Source organism: Gorilla gorilla, chromosome 18 (assembly GCF_029281585.2).
Source record: "Gorilla gorilla gorilla isolate KB3781 chromosome 18, NHGRI_mGorGor1-v2.1_pri, whole genome shotgun sequence".
Classification (NCBI taxonomy): Eukaryota; Metazoa; Chordata; class Mammalia; order Primates; family Hominidae; genus Gorilla; species Gorilla gorilla.
The window spans coordinates 82,543,649-82,557,756 of NC_073242.2; the positions used below are offsets into that span (position 1 = coordinate 82,543,649).

At 38.8% G+C, this 14,108-nt stretch overlaps 1 protein-coding gene across 2 annotated transcripts in view; it reads left to right on the top strand.

Annotated features, from left to right (window-relative positions):
• Positions 1-14,108, top strand: part of RBL2 (RB transcriptional corepressor like 2) — a 57,211-nt gene that overhangs the window by 35,809 nt on the left and 7,294 nt on the right. For both annotated transcript variants that reach the window (XM_019012528.4, XM_019012529.4), the window contains exons 16-21: positions 116-396; positions 480-656; positions 8,930-9,001; positions 9,664-9,769; positions 10,360-10,562; positions 11,464-11,628. In XM_019012528.4, coding sequence (XP_018868073.2) covers positions 116-396; positions 480-656; positions 8,930-9,001; positions 9,664-9,769; positions 10,360-10,562; positions 11,464-11,628 — 1,004 coding nt within the window. The remainder of the gene's footprint in view (positions 1-115; positions 397-479; positions 657-8,929; positions 9,002-9,663; positions 9,770-10,359; positions 10,563-11,463; positions 11,629-14,108) is intronic.

The window sequence follows — 14,108 nt, forward strand, 5'->3', positions numbered from 1 at the left end:
AGGGGACAGAGGAGTGATGGGGAGAGAGGGTTTGGGAGAGCAGAAAGTGTAAACCTCTGCCCGGAGAACCTCTTATTATCAACATTTTCTTCATGCTTTTTTTCTCTGTCACTAGGTATTGCCAATGAAAATGGAGGGATAACATTCTTCCCTGTCCAAGTCAATGTTGGGGGGCAGGCACAAGCTGTGACAGGCTCCATCCAGCCCCTCAGTGCTCAGGCCCTGGCTGGAAGTCTGAGCTCTCAACAGGTGACAGGAACAACTTTGCAAGTCCCTGGTCAAGTGGCCATTCAACAGATTTCCCCAGGTGGCCAACAGCAGAAGCAAGGCCAGTCTGTAACCAGCAGTAGTAATAGACCCAGGAAGACCAGCTCTTTATCGCTTTTCTTTAGAAAGGTAATTTTTCACATACCCTTATCAGAGCATGAGCTTGGGAAATACAAGTGTTAAACAAAGTTTGAAATGTTTTTATCTCCTAGGTATACCATTTAGCAGCTGTCCGCCTTCGGGATCTCTGTGCCAAACTAGATATTTCAGATGAACTGAGGAAAAAAATCTGGACCTGCTTTGAATTCTCCATAATTCAGTGTCCTGAACTTATGATGGACAGACATCTGGACCAGTTATTAATGTGTGCCATTTATGTGATGGCAAAGGTGAGTACCATTTGGAATTGTAAAGGCAAACATAGGTCTTCATTACTGAGAACATTTTTTAACCACTGTCTTGAGATACAATTTACATGATCTATAATTCATCTATTTAAAATGCACAACTAAATGGGTCTTAGTATATTCACAGATATGTGCAATACTCACCACAATTTTAGAACATAATATTCCATTGTATAGTTATATGAGAGTATTTTTATCCATTTATTAGCTAATGTATATTTTAGTTGTTTCTACTTTTGGCATATATGCATAATACTGCTATTAGCATTTGTGTTTGGGTTTTTGTATAGATATATATTTTCATTTCTCTAGGGTATATACCTAGGAATGGGCTGCTGGGTCATACATTAACTATGTTTTAACTATTTAGGGAATTGCCAGATTGTTTTCCAAAGTACTGTACCATTTTACACTTACACAGCAGTATAATAAAGATTTTAGTTTCTCCACTATCTCATTAACACTTACTATCTTACTTTGTTTAAATAACTTATTGAGGAGAAATTCACATAACATAAAATTAATTGGGTTTTTCTTTTTTTTTTTGAGATATTGTTTCATTCTTGTCACCCAGGCTGGAGTGCAGTGGTGCATCTCAGCTCACTGCAACCTCTGCCTCCCAGGTCCAAGCGATTCTCCTGTTGTAGCCTCCCCAGTAGCTGGGATTACAGCCATGTGCCACCATGCCTGGCTAATTTTTGCATTTTTAGTAGAGATGGGGTTTGACCATGTTGGCCAGGCAGGTCTCAAACTCCTGACTCAGGTGATCTGCCCACCTCGGCCTCCCAAAGTGCTGGGATTACAGGCATGAGCCACTGGGCCCAGCCAAATTAACTATTTTAAATTGAACAATTTAGGAGCATTTAGCACATTTACAGTACTAAGTGTAATAAATGGTTGTATACTCACCACCTCTGTCTAGTTCCAGAACATTTCCATACTTGCAAAGTAAAACTCCTTTCCTATTAAGTAGTTTCTCCCCATTCTACCTCCCACAGCACCTGGCAACCAGCAGTTGGCATTCTGGCGGTATGGATTTATCTGTTCTTAATCGTTTATAGAAATGGTACAATATGTGACCTCTTGTGTATGGCTCCTTTTACTTAGGATAATATTTTCCAGGTTTATCCATGTTGCAGCATGTATCAGTACTTCATTCCTTTTTATGACTGAATGATATTCCATTGTATGGATAGGCACAATTTTTTTCTCCACTCATACACTGATGTATCCAGCATTCCCCCTCAAACCTAAGAAATATGATATTTGGGCTGTTTCCACCTGTTGGCTATAGTGAATAGCGCTGTTGTGAACAGGTATATCATGTACCTGTTTGAGTGCCCATTTTCAGTCCTTTTCAGTTTATTCCTAGGAGTGGAACTGCAGGGTCATATGGTGATACTATGTTTAACTTTTTTGAAGAACCACTGTACCGTTTTCCACAGAAGCTGCACCATTTGACATTGCTACCAGTAATGCACAAGAATTCCAGTTTCTCCACATCCTTGCCAACTTATTATTTTTATTATAGCCATCTTAGCGGGTATTGGGTGATATATCATTGTGGTTTTGATTTTCATTTGCCTGATAACTAAGGATGTCAAGCATCTTTTCATGTGCTTACTGGCCATTTGCATATCTTATTTGGAGAAATATCTTTAAATCCTTTGCCCATTTTAAAATTGTGTTATTATTGAGTTGTTGGAGTTCTTTATTTTGGATACAACTACCTTCTCAGATGTATGATTTGCAAATATTTTCTCCCATTCGGTGTATCTTTTCACTTACTCGATAGTGTCATTTGAAGCATAAAAGTTTTTAATTTTGATGAAGTCCAGTTACCTGTTTTTTGGTTTGTTACTTGCACTTTGGGTGTCCTAAGAATCCGTTGCCAAACCCAAGGTCTTTTGACTTTTATAGTTTTATCTCATAGTTAGGTCTTTGATCAATTTTGAGTAATTTTTGTGTATGGTATGAGGTAGCAGTCCATTTCCATTCTGATTATGTGGTTGTGCAGTTGTCTCAGCACCATTGTTGAAAAGAAGATTTTTTTCCTCACTGAATGGCCTTGGTACCCTCCTTGAAAATCGATTGACCGTTGACAACATTTGAGTTTATTTCTGAACTCTAAATTCTATTCCACTGGACTATATGCCTATCCTTATGCAATACCATATTCTCTAGATTAGAGAGTTGCTTTCTTATAAGTTTTGAAATTGGGAAATATGAGTGCTCCTATTTTTTATTTCAAGATTATTTTCGAAGTCCCTTGAAAAATGAATTTTAGAATCAAATTATCAGTTTCACAAAGGAATAAGCTAGGATTCTGGTACAGTTGCACTGAATCTGTAGATCCATTTGGGGAGTATTGCCATCTTAACAATTTTATATCTTCTGATCCATGAACATAGGATGTTTTTCCATTTATTTAGATCTTCTGTTTTTTTTCAACAATGCTTTGTACTTTTCAGAGTATGTTTGCAATTCTTTTGTTAAATTTATTCCTATTCTTGTTGATGCTATTCCAAGTGTAGTTGTTTCATTGTTAACGCGTTCATTGCAAGTGTATAGAAAAACATTTTTGTATATTGATCTAGTATCCAGCAACCTTGCAGAAGTTATTAGTTCTAATAGCTTTCTAGTAGATTCCTTAGGATTACTATGTAGGAAATCATGTAATCTGCTTATAATTTTACTTCTTGTCCAAACTGGATGCCTTTTATTTCTTTTTCTTTCCTAATTATCTTGCTAGAACTTCCAGTATAGTTGAACAGAACTGTCGAAAGCAGAAATCCTTGTCTTGATCTTAGGTGGAAAGCATCTAGTTTTTCACTATTAAAGTATGATAGTAGTTATGGTTTTTTTCATAGATGCCCTTTATCAGGTTGAGGAAGTTGCCTTCTTTTCCTAGTTCATTGAGTGTTTTTTTAATCATGAAAGGGCATTAGATTTTGTCAAATGCTTGTGTGTCCATTGAGATGATCGTGTGTTTATTTTTTTTATTCTATTAATATAGTATATTACACTGATTAATCTTCCTATGTTAAACCAGCCTTGCATTTCTGGTGTAAATCCCTCTCAGTCATGGTGTATAATTCTTATTTTTTTCTTTTTTTGAGAGTGTCTCACTCTGTTACCCAGGCTAGAGTGCAGTGGTGAGATCATAGCTCACTACAAGCAGTCCTCCCACCTTCATCTCCTCAGTAGCTGGGACTACAGGTACATGCTGCCATGCCTGGCTAATTTTTTAAATTTTTTGTAGACAGGGTCTACCTTGTTGCACAGGCTGGTCTCAAACTCCTAAGCTCAAGCAGTCCTCATGCCTCAGCCTCCCAATGTGTTGGGATTATAGGCGTGAGCCACTGCACCCGGCTGCTGTAATTCTTTTATTTATTTATTTATTTATTTATTTATTTATTTATTTTGAGATGGAATTTCGCTCTTGTTGCCCAGGCTGGAGTGCAGTGGTGTGATCTTGGCTCGCTGCAACCTCCGCCTCCCAGGTTCAAGCAATTCTCCTGCCTCAGCCTCCCAAGTAGCTGGGATTACAGGCATGTGCCACCACCCCTGGCTAATTTTGTATTTTCAGTAGGGACGGGGTTTCTCCATATTGGTCAGGCTGGTCTCAAACTCCCAACCTCAGGTGATCCACCTGCCTCGGCCTCCCAAAGTGCTGGGATTATAGGCGTGAGCCACGGTGCCCAGCCTATAATTCTTTTTATATGTTGCTAGGTTTGGTTTGCCAACAGTTTGTTGAGGAATTTGTTTTCAATTAAAAAAATTATTTATTTTTTCAAGTTTCCACATGCAGCAGTGATTGCTAAGGAATTTTATCCTTATGCATAAGAGGCATTGGTCTGTAGTTTTCTTGTTGTGGCTTTGTCTGGTTTTATTATCAGGGTAATAATGGTCTCATAGAATTGAGTAGTAAGTGTTCTCTTCTATATTTAGGTATTATATTTTTTCCTTTGCCTTTTTTTTTTTTTTTTAATTTACAGCTGCCTGAAAGACCCATGGATATGAGCTTCTTGGTATTAATGTTTTAAAGTTTGGTAGAATTCAGCAGCGAAGCTGTTGAGACCAGAGATTTTCCTTGTGGGAAGTTTATTGGTGAATAATTCCGTCTCTTATTTGTTATAGGTCTATTCAGATCATCTGTTTCTTCTAGAATCAGTTGTGGTAGTGTATGTCTTTCTAAGAATTTGTCTGTTTCCTCTGGGCTAAATTGTTGGCAAATAATTACAATATTTCCTTCTGTTCTTTTTTATTCTTTCAGGTCAGTAGTAATGTCCTTTTCCTTTTATGATTGTAGTTTTCGTTTTGTTTTGTTTTTTGAGAGTCTCACTCTGTTGTCCAGGCTGGAATACAGGGGCATGATCTTGGCTTACTGAAACCTTAGCCTCCTGGTTTCCAGCGATTCTTGTGCCTCAGCCTCCTGAGTAGCTGGGACTACAGGCCTGTGCCACCTCGCCCAGCTAGTTTTTGCGTTTTTAGTAGAGATGGAATTTCCCCATGTTGCCCAGGCTCGTCTCAAACTCTTGGCCTCAAGCGATCCATCCACCTTGGCCTCCCAAAGTGCTGGGATTACAGGCATGAGCCACCGTGCCCTGCTTTTTGTAGTAGTTTGAGACTCCTCCCTTTTGTTCTTGGTCTAGCTAAAGGTTTGTCAATTTTCTTGATCTTTTTCTTTTAAAAACCAGCTTTTTGGTTTCATTTATCTATTTTTGTGTTCTTTATTCATTAGTATATAATCTATTTCCTTCTTTCTGCTTACTTGAGGCTTACTTTTTGCCCTTTTCTGTTATTTTAAGATGGATGTTTAGGTGATTCATTTACTATTTCTCTTAATATCTTTTTTCCCCAAATCCTTTGTGTAGATCTCAGTATCTTTTAAAAGATACCTTTCTAATATTTCAGTATCTTTCTTTTTTTTTTTTTTTTTTTTTTTTTTGAGACAGCATCTTGCTCTGTCTCCTGGGCTGGAGTGTAGTGCTCACGGCAGCCTTCCTCCAGGGCTTAAGTGATCCTCTTCCCTAAGCTTCCTGAGTAGCTGGGACCACAGCCGTGCACCACCATGCCCTACTAATTTTTTGTAGATACGAGATTTTGCTATGTTACCCAGGCTGGTCTCAAACTCCTGAGCTCAAGCAATCCTCCCTCTTCGGCCTCCCAAAGTGCTGGGATTACAGGTGTGAGCCACTGCCCTTGGCCCTTCTTCATTTTCAATGTAAGCATTAACAACTCTAAATTTTCCTCCGTGCACTGCTTTAGCTGCATGAGTGTTGGTATGGTGTGTCTTCATTTCAAAAGTATTTTCTGATTTATTTTTTTGACTTCTGTTTGACTCACTGGTTATGTAGCAATATGTTGTTAACTTCGTATTTGTAAGTTTCCCAAATTTGTTACTGATTTCTACTTTCATTGTGATTGAAAACACACTTCATTTTATTTCAGTTCTTTTAAATATATTAAGAATTGTTTTATAGCCTAGCATATATGCTCTATCCTAGAGAATTTCAAAGTACATTTGAGAACAGTGTGTATTCTGTGGAGGTTGGGGAGAGTGTTCTGTAGATGTCTGTTAGGTCTAATTGTTTTATATTGTTAGTAAAGTGTTCTGTTTCCTTGTTGATCTGCCTAGATCTTCTCTCCATTATTGAAAGTGAGGTACTGAAATCTGTAAATATTATTGCTGAGTTGTCTACTTTTCCCTTCACTTCTGTCACTTTTCGCTTCAAGTATTTTTTGTGCTCAGTTATTAGGTATGTGTATAACTGTTATAGATTCCTGATGGCTTGACCTTTTTATCATTATGGAGTGTCCCTTTTTAATAACTTTTTTTGTCCTAAAGTCTGATTTATAGTGTGAGATATATATATATATAGTCACCCAGCTTTCTTATGGTTGCTGTCTGTATACCTCTTTCCATCCTTTCATTTTCGAATGTATTTGTATTTTTTAAATCTAAAATGTCTCCTGTAGATAAAATACATTTGGATTTCTTTTGCCTTTTGACTATGTATATAACTGGATTTACATCTGCCATTTTACTTTTTGTTTTCATGTCTTTCCCTTTGCCTTTTCAGCTTTGCTTTTGCATTAGGTCAATATTTTCTAAAGTAGCATTTTAATGTCAGTACTTTTGTTTCATTGTGTGTGTGTGTGTGTGTGTGTGTGTGTGTGTGTGTGTAGTGGTTGCCCTAGGGCTTACCATATATCTCTTATCAAAAATCAACTTCAGATTATACTGACTTAATTCCAGTGAGATATAGAAGTGTTAACTGTTTCATTACACATATTACATCCATAAATGTACAACTCCACCAGTACATTGTTATAATTATTGATACAATTTTATGACTTCTAAAGTAGTAGAAAGGAAAGGAGTGTAAGTATGTATTTAAAACTTTTGCTATAGTAACCTTATTAATAATTTCTGGTTTCCTTTCTTTCTTTTTTAAGACTGAGTCTCGCTCTGTCGCCCAGGCTAGAGAGCAGCGGTGCAGTCTCAACTCACTGTAACCTCTGCCTCCCGGGCTCAAATGATCCTTCTGCCTCAGCCTCCCATGTAGCTGGGCCTACAGGGTGCAGGCATGTGCCACCATGCCTGGCTGATTTTTGTATTTTTTTGTAGAGACGGGGTTTTGCCATGTTGCCCAGGCTGGTGTCGAACTCCTGGCCTCAAGCAGTTCACTTGCCTCAGCCTCCCAAAATGTTGGGATTACAGGTGTAGCCACTACACCCAGCCTATTTCTGTTTCTCTTATTCATTCCTGTGTATGTGAGTTGCCATCTGGAGTAATTTCCTTTGCTCAATATGGCTTTGCTCTTGCCTACCTCCTTTGTACTGTTTTAGGCAAATATGTTACATTTTTGTATGTTATGGGTACATTATATATATATATTATTTTATACAATTGATTTTTTAATCAGTTAAGAAAGGAGAAGAAATGTGCAGTTATACTGTATTTACGATTACATCATTATCTTTACCAGTGCTCTTGGCTTTCTTCATGTGTAGTGTTGTCCAGGGGCATTTGCTTTTGGCTTCTAGAATTTTGTGTAGTATTTCTTGTAAGGGGTTTGCTAGCACCAAATTCTGTTTTTGTTTATCTGAGAGTATATTTATTTCACCTTCATTTCTGAAAGATAACTTGCAAAAATTTTGAATATTGATATTTCACAGATAAAAATCTTGAGTAACTTTTTAATACTGGATTCTTAGTTTAATATTTTTTCTTTCATCACTTTGAATGTTATCCCACTGCCTCCTGGCCTCTGTAGTTTCTGATTAGAAGTCAAATTTTATTTTATTGGGGTTTCCCTGTAACTGAAAAGTTGTTTTTCTCTTGATGCTTTCAATATTTTCTTTCTTTGGCTTTGAACATTTTTACTGTGATATATCTGGGTACGGATGAGTTTATCCTACCTGGAAGTCACTGAACGTCCTGGATATGTAATTTAATAAATTTGGGAAGTTTTCAGTATTTCTTTGAACATTTTTTTCTGCTTCTTTCTCTCCTCTCCTGATTCTCCCATTACACGTATGTTGATTTCCTTAATGGTGTGCCACATTTCTCTGAGGCTGTTTTTCTTCATTCTTTCTCTGTTCCTCAGATCACACAATCTTTCTTCATGTTTGCTAATCCTTTTTTTTTTTTTTTGCTAGTTCAAATCTATTTTCCCTAGCTTCTAGTGAATTTTTCATTTCAGTTACTGTACTTTTCTACTCCAAGTCTTTTTTTGAGAGAGAGTCTTGCTCTGTCACCCAGGCTGTACAGTGGCTCAATCTCAGCTCACTGCAACCTCCATCTCCCAGGTTCAAGTGATTCTCCTGCCTCAGCCTCCCCAGTAGCTGGGATTACAGGCATGTACCACCACGCCCGGCTAATTTTTGTATTTTTAGTAGATACTGGGTTTCACCATGATGGCCAGGCTGGTCTTGAACTCCTGACTTCAAGTGTTCCACCCTCCTCAGCCTCCCAAAGTGTTGGGATTACAGGTGTGAACCACCGCACCCGGCCTCTAAGTCTTGATTCACATACTATAGACTCCTATTGTTTTTATTGAATTTTAATAGATATTCTTGAATCGATGTATCTTCATTTGCTATATGCCGTTAATACCATTTCCAGAGACTTTAAATAGCTTTTATATAATTTTCACCCCTTTTACTGGGCAGCAGGTTCACAGAGCTCCTCACACTATTATGGTGGTAGTTGCTATGTCTCTCACAGCACTCTTATTGTTTGCCAGGTCACAAAAGAAGATAAGTCCTTCCAGAATATTATGCGTTGTTATAGGACTCAGCCACAGGCCCGGAGCCAGGTAACTACATTTTCTCTATGGGCTGAAAAATAAAGCTTAAAGTCTGTGATGAATACAAAAAATTAACCATAGTTGACTCTGTGGCCTTTTTTCCAAGATAAACACCTGGGACTCTACTTAAGGGAAGTTTCTACTTTAATCTTTATTCTTGATGTCACATGTTGATTAAGGTCTCTTCCTCAAAAGGCAACAATGTTAAATATTTGATTGCCTTCTTAATTCAGAAAAATCACAAGATAGATAGGAATTAAGAAGTTCCTTGGTTTCTATGTCACCTTTCATTCTGGTTTAGTAAACATACTGTAGGTTTAACCAAGAGAATGTCACATGGAAATTTAAAACCCACTTTGCCTTTATTACCATTCATCTCTGAGAGGCAAATCGGCCAGATCTGTGTATCTTACTTAGAATGACTTGACATTATGGTTGGGTGCTGTTACTGCAGTGTAGTACTGCAGGTAATACTTGGCATGTGATGCTAGATGGGCTCTGATTAAATCCTGGATCTGTTATAATTTGAGTTATGTTTCTTAACCTCTTCTGAGGACAACTATTGCTATACAGGTTATTGTGAAAACCAAGTAACATATGTCAAGGTCCTATCACCAAGGGTGTGCTCAACAAATACTAGTTTATGTCCCCTTCTCATTGTTTCTCTAAAGGTGTATAGAAGTGTTTTGATAAAAGGGAAAAGAAAAAGAAGAAATTCTGGCAGCAGTGATAGCAGAAGCCATCAGAATTCTCCAACAGAACTGAACAAAGATAGAAGTAAGTGGGATCTTTGTGAACTACAAGACAAAATTAGGAGCTTTTCTTACTTTTTAGGCCTTGAAGAAGTAACTAAGCATTACTAAATGAAATAACTATAGAAACTATGAAAGTGTTTTATAGATCAGTAAACCATATTCTAGGTGGCAAAACTGTCCATTACATAGCTTTGGGGCACATATTATGTAACATTTTTCTCCAGGAGAATTAGAGCTTTCAGGGAGGAATCTGCTTGCCTGAGTTCCAGAAAGGTCTGATATGTCAATTGGAACCATGCTATGGAAATACCATCCCCTACCTGTTGCTTTGTACCACTTAGTACAGGGCTTAGGTCCTAGAAAATTTGGTGTAACTTATTAATGGACACTACTCAGAAAGCCCTTGCTATGGTTATGGCATAGGGATAAAGTTAATATCCTAGCTGAGCTTTGCTTTTTGGTGTGAAGAACAGAGTGCCTATTCACTGTTATTAGCAAGTAGTGCAGGTAGCTGTTCCCTTTCTCCTACTTTTTAAAAATTAAAACAGTCAATATTAGCAGCCTTTGTACTGACAGCCTTTGTACTGACACCCTTTGTTCTCCTGGCTGCAGCCAGTAGAGACTCCAGTCCAGTTATGAGGTCAAGCAGCACCTTGCCAGTTCCACAGCCCAGCAGTGCTCCTCCCACACCTACTCGCCTCACAGGTGCCAACAGTGACATGGAAGAAGAGGAGAGGGGAGACCTCATTCAGTTCTACAACAACATCTACATCAAACAGATTAAGACATTTGCCATGAAGTACTCACAGGCAAATGTAAGTATGACAGGGATTATTTCATACTTTTTTCACTCATGAGTGTTGAGGAATCATTTATGATTTATATATGGACCATTCACCTGGTCCGTATATAAACTAGTTTTGGCCAGGTGTGGTGGCTCACACCTGTAATCCCAGCACTTTGGGAGGCCGAGGAGGGCAGATCACTTGAGGTCAGGAGTTCAAGACCAGCCTGGCCAACGTGGTAAAACCCAGTCTCTACTAAAAATACAAAAATGAGCTGGGCGTGGTGGCACACATGTGTAATCCCAGCTACTCTGGGGGCTGAGGCAGGAGAATTGTTTGAACATGGGAGGCGGTGGTTGCAGTGACCTGAGATTGTGCCACTGCACTCCAGCTTGGGTCACAGAACAAGACTCTGTCTCATAAATAAGCTAGTTTTACAAATAATTCTATTAAGTAAAACTGAGGAGGTCTGTAATTTACCTAACCAATATAAATTCTGCTGTTGTTAAGCATTAAACGAGTAAGATTGTATTTGGAGTCCCTACAAAGTATAGTAGTACAAGAGACAGGCTACATGGGTTCAAATTTTCCAGTACTTAACAGTGGTGGTAACCTTGCAAATCATTAAATTTTCTCCGTACCTCATTTCCTCATATACAAAATGGGAATATAACTAGTTCCTAGCATATGGGGTTGTTGTAAGGATGAAGTGACATAATGTATAAAAATTGCTTAAAATAATAACCGGCACAAACTAAGCACTTAAGGTTTGCTATTAGAATATTTTTCTTTAGGTTAAGTTATTGCGAATACATCACTCTATCATTCATAAAACTACTAGTTTAGCACACCTCTTCATTCAATAATCATTTTCAATAAAAATAATTATAAATTTTTTTTCTTAGAATTACTGATTTTTTTTTTTAAACAGATGGATGCTCCTCCACTCTCTCCCTATCCATTTGTAAGAACAGGCTCCCCTCGCCGAATACAGTTGTCTCAAAATCATCCTGTCTACATTTCCCCACATAAAAATGAAACAATGCCTTCTCCTCGAGAAAAGATTTTCTATTACTTCAGCAACAGTCCTTCAAAGGTGAGCCTAACATCGATCTTGGCCTTTACTAACCCCAAAATGCTTCAGATGCTAGAAACAGGGTTTGTGCTAAGCTTAGGCACTCATTAGAGTGATGAGAGCTGCCAGGGAGCAGTGATCAGTCAGTCCTCATGAAGCAAAACCCAGGGTTTGTTTTGTTTTTTGCCTTTTTTGAGGGGGAGGGGGTGGAATTTTAGGGTGGGAAACAGGGTAAGGGATTTGGATTTCTTTTTATTCCCTCTCCTATTTGTACATTTTGCTGTAAACCTGAAATTTGTGTTTATCCCATTTGTAACAATTTTCCACATTTGGTAGGGAAAGAAATTTTGGATTCCTTACCAAAGGCCTGTTTCTGGGACAGGCAGTGTCCTCAGGACTCTGGCTAACGGGAGAAGTTGACATTTTTGACATTGCAGTGCAATAGTCATATTAGCACAGATGTATGTGGCAACAGCTGCCTCATTCTAAGAAGGGGAAGGAAGCTTGAGTCAGGCCTTAATGTTGAAAAGTCAGGGAGCTGTTGAGGTATGGAAGGGCACTCAGCAGGAAGCAGGTTAAGGGGAAGAAAACAGTGTCCTTGAGGCAGACAGTGATCCAAAGCTCAATTACGGGCATCATGCTATGTTAGCGAGTGGAACTGGATTGTGAAGGCCCTTACGTAATGAGATTTGTATTGATAAAGGTTGCTTAGAGGCTGGGCGTTGTGGCTCACACCTGTAATCCCAACACTTTGGGAGGCCACAGTGGGCAGATCACCTGAGGTCAGGAGTTCAAGACCAGCCTAGTCAACACGGTGAAACCTCATCTCTATTAAAAATACAAAAATTAGCTGGGTGTGGTGGCATGCACCTGTAATCCCAGCTACTTGGGAGGCTAAGGCAGGAAAATAGCTTGAACCCAGGAGGTGGAGGTTGCAGTGAGCAGAGATCGCGCCATTGCACTCCAGCCTGGGTGACAAAAGCGAAACTCTGTCTCAAAAAAAAAACAAACGATTGCTTAGAAATACACATACATGTATATATGGCCTGAACTCTTCAAAAAAAGGTATCATAAGGGGACGGGGAAGGTATCATTGAGGAGACTAGGGAGACATGACATCCAAATGCAATGCATGATTTTTGATCCTGCATAGGAAAACGTTGCTATAAAGGACATTTTGAGGAAAATTTGAATGTGGCCTTCAGTGTATTTTTTTTTTTAAAGTTTCTTTGGTGTTGATGATGCCAAGTAGATTATGTAGGAGACTGTGCTGAAAGTATTCAGAGGTAAAGTGTCCCAGTGTCTGCAGCTTACTTTCAAACGGGTTGGTTGCAATATATTTAGGTAGGGAGAGAGTGAAAGCAACTCTTAGACATTAATGATTGATAAGTGGGTGCTCAATTTACTATTTTTTTCAACTCTTTGTAGGCTTGCAATCTTTTAAAAAGTTGAGGAAAACAGTCCGGGCGCAGTGCCTCACGCCCGTAATCCCAACATTTTGGCAGGCTGGGGTGGGAAGATTGCTTGAGGCCAGGAGTTGGAGACAGGCTCAGGCAACATAGCAAGACCCCATCCCTACAACAAATAAAAATTAGCTGAGCATGGTGCCATGCACCTGTAGTTGTAGCTACTCAGGAGGCTGAGCCCAAGAGTTCAAGGCTGCAGTGAGCTATGGTCGTGCCACCACACTCCAGCCTGGGCAATAAAGTGAGAAACCCTGTCTGTTTGGAAAAAAAAGTTGAGGAAAACAAGTAAACAAGAACAGCAAAAATCTGTTAGAAAATGTAATAATGGGCCAGGTGTGGTGGCTCATGCCTGTAATCCCAGCACTTTGGGAGGCCGAGGTGGGTGGATCACCTGAGGTCAGGGCTTCAAGATCAGCTTGGCCAATATGGTGAAACCCCATCTCTGCTAAAAGTACAAAAAAATTAGCCGGGCATGGTGGTGGACACCTGTAATCCCAGCTACTCAGAATCGCTTGAATCCCGGAGGCAAAGTTTGCAGTGAGCTGAGATCGTGCCATTGCACTCCAGCCTGGGGGACAAGAGCAAGACTCCGTCTCCAAAGAAAAACAGAAAATGTAATAATGGAGACACTTTTCCTATCATAGTAAAAAAAAAAAAAAAAAAAGGTGTAAAGGTGTCACGTGCTTTGGAATGAATTTATAACTTATGAAAACTGGAATAAATGAAGACATACCAGTGTTTCTGAATAAGAAGACCAAATATTTAAAAGATATACTTTCTCTGTTATATAGGCTTAGTCTAATTCCAGTGATATTCCTAGTAGGACTGGTTATGAAACCTGGAAACATAAATTGGCAGTAACAGCCCCAAAAAGCAAATGGAGTTGGAGGAAATGATTCTGACGGCTTAAATTAGACTCTCATCCTGTAACCTATAAATTCTAAATGGATTAACAGAGTTAAATGGAAAAAAAGAACAGAATAATAGCAGGTAATAGACAAAACAGATGAACTGGAATCATAATACTCAAAAGGC